The sequence below is a fragment of the Aplysia californica genome, unplaced genomic scaffold (genome assembly GCF_000002075.1).
Source record: "Aplysia californica isolate F4 #8 unplaced genomic scaffold, AplCal3.0 scaffold00506, whole genome shotgun sequence".
NCBI classification, from domain to species: Eukaryota; Metazoa; Mollusca; class Gastropoda; order Aplysiida; family Aplysiidae; genus Aplysia; species Aplysia californica.
This window is the reverse complement of record NW_004797776.1, coordinates 37,456-46,219: the sequence shown is the minus strand read 5'-3', so window position 1 is coordinate 46,219 and position 8,764 is coordinate 37,456. Positions and strand designations below refer to the sequence as shown.

The window sequence follows — 8,764 nt, the reverse complement described above, 5'->3', positions numbered from 1 at the left end:
AACAACTTGTGTTTCGCGCGCTCATATGACCTTAGCAGTTGCGAGCGCCGTAAAACCTTATACTATACATACATACAGTCAACCAAAACATCCCTCCCCACTTTTCTTTTTAAAAAAGCCTATCATTACAACATCTCTCAGAGACAATAGCACCAAATCTTCAGACCCAGTGACGCTGATGCTTGCATCACATCAAACAATCGACAGCTATTCAGATGAGTGGATACACGTCTATACGGACGGCTCAGCATTCAAATGCACAACCAAAGCCGGATATGGAATACTAATACAGTACCCAGATGGAAGTTCCAATGAGGTCTCTGCAGCCTGTGGAGAGAAATGCAGAAACTACGATGCAGAAATGATGGCAATTAAAACAGCACTGTACAATCTCCGCATAGTTTTTGACACTCATCCTGGAAAAGCACAGAGTATTGTGATTTTCACTGACTCACTATCAGTCTTACAAGCCGTAGAAAATGACCATCATCTAAACCGAGATTTGACTCAAAATATACCGTTTGGCTCCCATCATCTTATAACATTCTGTGGCACCAACCTAGTAGTGCAGTGGGTCCCCGGACACTCAAACATACCTGGAAATGACAGAGCAGACACACTTGCCAAACGGAGATCGAGACAGGAACAACCCAACATTCCAACTTCTTACAACACTGCTAAACAAATTAAAAGCAACAACAAACAAGATTGGATGAACAGATGGGCCCTGGGAAAGACAGACACAGCAGTTTTCAAACATATGACCACAACAAAAAGGAATGACAATATCAACCACATACAGAGAAAGAAACAGACCTCGATCTTCCGCCTACGAACTAGAACAGAACATATTATACAGCTCAACTCCCACCTGAACAGAATAAACCCGGAACTTCCCCCAATGTGCCCCTTGTGTGACTGTGCATATGAGACTGTGGATCATCACCTGTTCCACTGCTCGGCCCTAAATAACATCAGACTACCCTTCTCCCTCCGAGACCTAACATTAACAACACACTCTATGGAACTTTACTGCAACTGCAGCAAACCTGCACTTATCACTGCATGGCATTGGACAGAAAGGCGAGAGCCCAGCTGTTGCTGGATGATAACAACAACAGCAACAACAACAACAACAACAACAACAACAACAACAACAACAACAACAACAACCATTTTCCCAAAATAAGCTAGCAATATTTGACAAGTGTAAGTGGCAAGTGGCGATCAAATTTACTTTCTGCCATCTGTATTTTTGTTTTTTTATTTTTTATTTTTTAAAAATTGTTTTACGGCGCTCGCCACCGCATAAGGTCATATGAGCGCGAGGCACACATTAAACATGTTCAGTTTGGTAGGAATTAATATTTTAATTTTGACCGGGAGGCGGCTTCAGCCCACTCTTCCCGGTTTTAGGACTTGCACACAGGACCTCCAAAATTTTTCATTTTCACCCTTACCCGAGAAGGCTACATGTTCGATCTTATGTACCCTAAGATCAGGGGTGTTGCGGAAAGACAGCACAAAGGAGAATTAATGAGTAGCAGTTGAAAGGCTGCAGAAAGATTCAGGAGCCCAGAAGAGGGGGAGGGGGGAAGTGGAGACAAAAGCAGACTATAGAACATAATTAGAGAGCAAGAAAGGAGGTGAACGGAGAAATTTCTCTAATTTTCTCGTCGCTGTCAGGATTTGAACCCGGAACCTATTATTGAATGAGAGGCGAGCACCCTAGCTACCCCAAGACCGCCGACGCGAGCCCACGTCTGCATCTCTACAATAGCATCAACACATTTATCATGACGCGGTGGAATCAGGCGCTCGTCATTTTATGGGAATGTGGAGTTATTGGTATATCCGTAGCGCTTGTTTATTTGTCCTTTTTTTCGGTGAAGAAAATACCCATCTGTCTTGATTGGGGTTAACCTGTTTTCTGAGGTAAAAAAGAAATGCGAGAAAATGGTCGTCAAGGTTTTGTAACTTCTATAGCTTGAGAGTCCTTGAAAACTGAAAATTTACATATTTTGTGTTATAACCAAAGTTGTTCAGTAAAATTCACACGAAAAAGTAGTTTTATGGACGTGTAATGTGTTGAGTCCAAAAGATATAAAAATTCGACAAAAATTGCCAAACTTGAGGGGGAAAATGTCTGTTTCTTCGATTTTATTGTTTTAACGAGCGCCTGATTTCACCATGATGCCTCACAAAATTATTTAGTGTGATTCTGTACCGTGGCCGACGTATACAGGGCGCACTATCGGCTCTGTTGGTGTCATTCTAGATAAATATAATAATTATATATGCTGATAACCCGGGTGAATCTGCCTTCAAGCTTTGAACATACAGGTTGTTTGAGGCAGTTTGGGATTCCCATTGGAAGTGGACTTATGAGATAGTATGAAGGAAGTTTAATGGTAGCGTCCAGTTTTGATATCTGATATTTTCTCTTTATAAGTAGGCTATAAAAGCTTTTTAGAAAAATGTATTAGTATAATGTTATTTTATGCTGGATTTAACAGTGACCATTATGTTAGAGCCGGGGTCCACAGCGTCAGCACTCACACTTTATCACGCTTCATCACAAATTGCGTACATTAACGTAGCGGGTAGCCCATGTCCACAGCGTCCTCACACGTATGTCAATTCTTTTTTGCGCACCAGACCTAGATCTAGAGAAATGGCACAATGAAGCAGAATTTTTTTTTTTTAATGGTGGTGGTTGAAGAGGAGGTATAATATGCAAGGTAACCGCCGATTCTGGGTACATCCCATATGCAAAGAACGAGGCAAAGCAGGAGAATTTAGAATGTTGCACCAAATTCTTGATGATAACGAAACATGCTTTGCATATTAGTTTCGCATGACGAAGGCAAGCTTCCAAAGCCTTTTGGAATTATGTGGACTACATATTAAAAAACAGAATACGAACTGGAAGAAGGCCATTCCACCAATGGAAAGGCTGACAGCTACACTGATGTAAGATATTGTTGCTGCTGTTGCTGTTGCTGTTGTTTCTGCTGTTGTTGTTCTTTTTTTTTTTCGCTGTTGTCATTGTAGTATATGACCTACGTAAAAGGTCTCTACCGTATCCGTCATTTAAGTAAGAGTCCACTCTGTGTCTCCCACAGAGCGTGTTCTTTTCAGGCACATTTGTTTACTTTGAAAAATGTGAGCAAAAATAAACAAATAACAAAACGACTATTGAAATTCAGAATAACAAATTCAATAATTAACAATGATGTTAATTTATTGACTGTTCTTAAATCAACATGTCAAACGAAGAAACAAAACAACCCCCCCCCCCAAAAAAAAAAAAAAAAAAAAATCAGTCTGGAGACTGAGAATACTGAGATCATCAAAGACAAGTGGCATTAATTTAATGTTAAAGGTAAAGTGGGAAAACAAAAGACAATCAACGAAATCAGTGTCGGTGAAGCCACAGCGCGTACGGAAAATGTTTGACCTGACACTGCCAGACGTCATACGTTTTTCACGTAAGCGTGAGGAAGCGTGTCGCCCGCAGTGGGCCCAGGTAATATAGAAATAAAAGGTTGAACACTTCCATACACACTTTGTGAGTACGCAAGCGTACGCAAGCGGAGTATGTGGGCCTTGGCTCTTACCAGGTGGATTCAGCAAGTATGTATCACTCGGATCATTCCACTAAAAGCTGGTCGCGTGACATTAATTAGTGGGTGGTTAGCGGGTGTGCTGGTACGGATTGCTCCTTCTTTCCTAACATCTATTGTCCTCAACTTTTCTTTTTTGCATTTGTTACTTGCTTGTAACACCTCTAGTCTTCAGCACATATGGCCTGATTTTGTTGCAAGAACTTTAAAATGCTTACTAAAAACAAAAAATAAATGACATCATATTGTGTGAACCAAGTTTATGTACAGTCCCTCATGTACACAGGGAAACGATTTTCTGGTCCTAGGTTGTTGTTTTTTTGGGTTTTTTTAATGCATATATGCATGTATATTCCAAGAATGTATTTGGAATACAAAAATGTAGGCCTGTGAACAAAACAAAATTCTTAAACATGACAAAAGGATTTGGCATCCCTCTGATTTCTCCATGTGCATGCTCGACTAATTGTATCACTCAAATCACTCGACGCAAAGCTGATAAAGTTAATCTGTGTGCACTATCCTAATGGTCTCGGGATCTTGAAGACAGAGAGTGGGTGGTTGGCGAGTGCCCTGGTGTGGTTAGCTCATTTCCTGTCAAACATCTATGGTCTTTATCTTTGCTCTTTGTGTTTGTTATTCCCGTGTAACACCTCTAATCTCAAAATGAGCCAGGCCGAGATGGAAGCGAGAAGAAACACAACGAAGTATAGTCTCGCTCAAAGCTTACAACATTCATAGTATGGCCATTTAAACAGACATATCTGTTGTATGGGTGAATTGCAGGGACATTATTTTCGTGTGATGATCAAAACTTCTAGTGACAATGGTTTTTGAAAGTTGGTTCTCTTTTCCAAATTTGGCTCGTCTTTAGAAAGGAAAATTTGAAATGTGGCAAGTTTCGTTGGTGTATTTTAAGCAGCGTTTCTAATCTGAACATACTTAATAAATGAGATTTCGTCATATTATAATTTAGCGCGACGTTGGTGGATTTTGTGCCGACATTTAAGAAAACGCGCCTGAACTTGAGGTAACCATTAATGAGCGTTTAGGTTTTGTTGGTCATTTGACATTAGAAAACCCACATGCAAAGAACTGGGAAGGTTAAACAGTGATTTTCTAAAAACCTTGTTTTAACCGTTTACAGATGAAAGTGAGTAAGTAAAAGTGAATTTTAAAAATATTTATACAACTTCTTAATGTGTTATCCTGCCTAAAAAAGACACTATCATTGCTTGAGTGTAAGTAAACGGAAGAAAACGAAAACAAATACAAACACCATACACGGATTTGTTTCCTATATTTTTAATGCAAAAAAAAACCCCGCCAAACCCAACAAACAAACGTTGTCAATGGAATATATTATGACAGCCAAACTTTCAATGGAATACAATGTATATGACAGCAAAACTTGTCAATGGAATTGGAATACGACAGCTTTGAGAAACCTTAATTAAGCGGTATAGTAGTCAACGCTAAAGTCAGCTCTGCATCCATCGTTGACCCACATGGTATTGCCCACAAAACCAAAAGAGGTTCCGAAAGTGCAGGCAGCTGTGGACTGTTGCTTGGCCACTTGCATGGAGTAGATGCAGGAGGCGGAGGAGAGCATCTTGGTGGCGTGCTGGTAGTTCCAGCTGCTCACGTTTACCGTAGTGGTGCTGCTGATGCCTGGAAACCACACATGGAAGTGTAGATAATTTTTCTATACCTGAAAAGCCTATTCATTCAATACAAAATCTAACTGATATCTGGTCCATAGCTCATTGAAAGAAAAAACAAAACAAAAGCAAAAACGCTGAGGGAACTTAAATGGTTGTATGGTAGGCTACTTTGTTTTGGTAACCAGCAATCTAATTGTATCGATATCGTAAAAAAGTGCGCGGCTTTGATATTTTCCCCCAAAAGTGCGCTGCTCTGATGTTCTCCCAGATTTTCACTAGAAGCCACAACAAGAGTCTGGGCACTCTGGTTTGTTTACACATATAGGTGTTCTCCCTACCCCCACAAGAAAAAACCCACGTAATGTCCATTTATGGCGTCGGTGGCCTAGTGGTTAGGCTCTCGGACTCGCAACCGTAAGGTCGTGGGTTCGAATCCCGTCAGGGGCCCGACGTTGTGTCCTTGGGAAAGGCACTTTACACGAATTTTCCTCACTTCACCCAGGTGGGAATGGATATCCGGCTATAGACAGCGAAAGATATTGTCAGTTTGTTAGTGTTTGAGCGCTTAATCGGCTGCTTGCACTGTATGCTTCTCGGGAAGCTGAGAATGTTTCGGAGTGTTCTATGGTCTGCTGGGGTAATAATATAGTGTAAAGCGCAAAGAGCCTGCTGTTGAGCGGGGATATGCGCTCTACAAATGCTATCTATTATTATTATTATTATTATTATTTTCCTAAACCCATTTAATATTTTACTTTGAATTCTGACATAATATTCATCTTTTATTTTTTTTGCAAATAGGGACAATTGAATGACATTCTTTAGCATTTGTATTCCCATTTTCTTAAGTTCTCAAGGTTTCGGAAGATGGACGAATAATTTCCCCTGCCCATCTGGAACCCCCTCCCCCTTTTAGTGCTTTTTTACTTCCGTGTTTACACTCCAGCCATCGAATTTCAGTCGTTCTGTTTTTAAACTTTACAAAGTCGTTTTATTTGTGAACTTGTGCTGTTTAGTAAACACAACGACCATGTGCTGTTTAGTAAACACAACGACCATGTGCTGAAGATGATAGTGCGAGCCAAGATAGTGCGGATCTAAGCAATCTAAGGGCGATAACATAGAGAACGCTGAAACTTAAGCGGCTGAAGATCGACGCGGACAGGCGCCAGACATTGAGGGCGCCTGAAGCCAAGATCTAGATATAAGAAAGAAAAAAACCCCACAGCTGGTATTTATGAAGCATTTAATATATGGGGATAAAAAAAACTCGAAATTCCTAAAATATTGCCTAAAATGTAATTCTGCTCGGCTGCCACCCTAATTTGAAGACGCTGATTTAAAAAATGTAATTAGTTTTCGTCTACCGTGAAGCTCCAACTCTGAAATGGCCATTTAAAATTGTCCCCTGTCCAGTCAGGTGACGTCACGCAAACTGCTCAACCCGAGTGGGCGACGGTGAGACGGCATGAGTTCGCGACCTCAGTGCTTTCTTGTCGCATCTCCATTTCTCCATTTTTAATAACTGTGAAAGCAGTTCACAACAAAGAGTGAGCTTTAGAAGAAGTCACGTTTTACTATTAAAAAATGGAGATAGGACAAGAAATCACTGAGGTCACGAGTTGACAGCGAGACGCCCTTCCCAGTTTTTCGGCGTAATAAGAACGTAGTTTGGATACCGATAAAGCCGACAACGCCGATCGGTTCTTAAAGCCTCCAGCAGTCTGCCAGCTGTATGTGGGGCAAGTTGGAAATCATAAGGGAACTTTTATACCTATCGGCGCTTACTGAGTCAGTCTCCGAAATCGGCGTTCTCTTTGTTTTCGCCCTAAGACAAATTAATAATCTGTGCAAATACATGCAAGTCATGTTGAAACTGAATACATTTCTCAGTTTGCACTTTTCAAATTTAAGAAATCTTTCGCACTAAAACCTCGCTTCTAAATATTTTTTTTCGAAATCTAAAGCGCGGAATACCCAGTTGGTAGCAAAAATTCTAAATGTCCAAACTACGATATATTCTCAGTTCCAGCGAGTTGCCTCACATCCTGTGAAGGTGTTTGCTTAATTAACTAACGTCTCAAACCTACCTTTCATATAACAGACATTGAATTCGGCACGACAGCCATAATTCACCCACACAATGGATTTCTGATTGTCGAAGCCGAAGGATTTATCCAGATCGCAACTGGCCTCGGACTGCTGATCTTCAACGGTCATGTTGATGAACAGTGCAGCCTTCTTCACCTTCTGCTCGGCGTACTCATAGTTCAAACTTTCCATCCTAAGTACTTTGCACTTGGTCGACCTCACTGGGGAGTCAGAAATGACGAGGATAACGAACTACACATTCTCTGAACGACGTTAACATTTCTTGAAAAGGTCCGGCACAATCTATATTTTTCTCAACTAATGAACATTAATTAGGAAACGTTGCTGGGAAAGAAAAGTGAACAGAGCCTTTTGAAGAAATAAAATAAGCTTAGTCAAGCACCTTACATTTTGCTTATCATAACGAATCAAGTGTTCTTACCGGAGACATGTGGGTTGTTGGCAGGTGGTGATCTTGTGTGGTTTGCACCTTTCCTAACAAACATCTGTCGTCCTCTACTTTCTGGCGGGTTAGTTAATTCTCTTATAACAATATTCGGCACTTATAACATTATGTCGCAAGTGTAATAAAACTTACTAAAACTTACCTGGGAGATAACAAACTTTGAAAGCAGCTCGACAGCCGTGATTCACCCACAGGGTAGCTTTCTGGTATCCGAAGGATTCACCCAGGGTACACTCAGTCGCGGACTGCCGATCTACGACCGTCATGTTGAGGACCCATGTGGTGTTTTCCACAATCTTCTCGGAGTACTCGTAGCTCCAACTTTCCATCCTGATTACATTGCACACGTCCGGACCCTCTAGGGAGTTAAAAATGTGGAGAGCAATAGAGGTGGAGGGGCAACAGAAAAACAAAAACATCAAATTAATTTTGGCATGAAACGAAGAGGTAACATGCAATGATCTATATTATTTATTTTACAAATTTCTATTTTTTTTTCAACCAAGACGTATTCATATTTTTTTTTATTATGAGAAAGAAAAGCAAACAGCTTTAGTGTGAAGAAGCAAGTTGTCAGTATTTTGCAATTTGACCCCCAGCTTTTCATGATGTGATATTATTATACCATTCTGTCAGTTCCAAATAGCAAGACTCTGCGTTGTGCTAACCGTCTTAGTGGCACTGCTGAAGTTAGTAAAACAGTAGACGACATAGCATTTGACCAATTTCCCCTCTATCTAAAAATTGGTGTACTTCCAGCCACCTTTTTTTCAAACAACTTTGAAAAGATATTGGCAACTCAACAAAAACATAATTCTATACTTTTCTTTCGGTAAACTCTATTCTGTAAACGGACCTCTTAACTGCATGTTAAAATTCTAGTTTTCCAAAAGGTTCTGACCGCACGCTTGTGTCGC

At 40.5% G+C, this 8,764-nt stretch overlaps 1 protein-coding gene across 1 annotated transcript; it reads right to left on the bottom strand.

The window, feature by feature from the left end:
* Nucleotides 1-5,079: 5,079 nt before the first annotated feature.
* LOC106012796 (lectin ADEL-like) lies at nucleotides 5,080-8,176 on the bottom strand. Its single transcript, XM_035971791.1, has 3 exons — nucleotides 7,990-8,176; nucleotides 7,381-7,602; nucleotides 5,080-5,297 (listed from the first exon to the last, which is right to left on the bottom strand). The coding sequence occupies exons 1-3, from the start codon at nucleotides 8,174-8,176 to the stop codon at nucleotides 5,080-5,082; spliced, it is 627 nt and encodes a 208-aa protein (XP_035827684.1).
* Nucleotides 8,177-8,764: the final 588 nt, after the last annotated feature.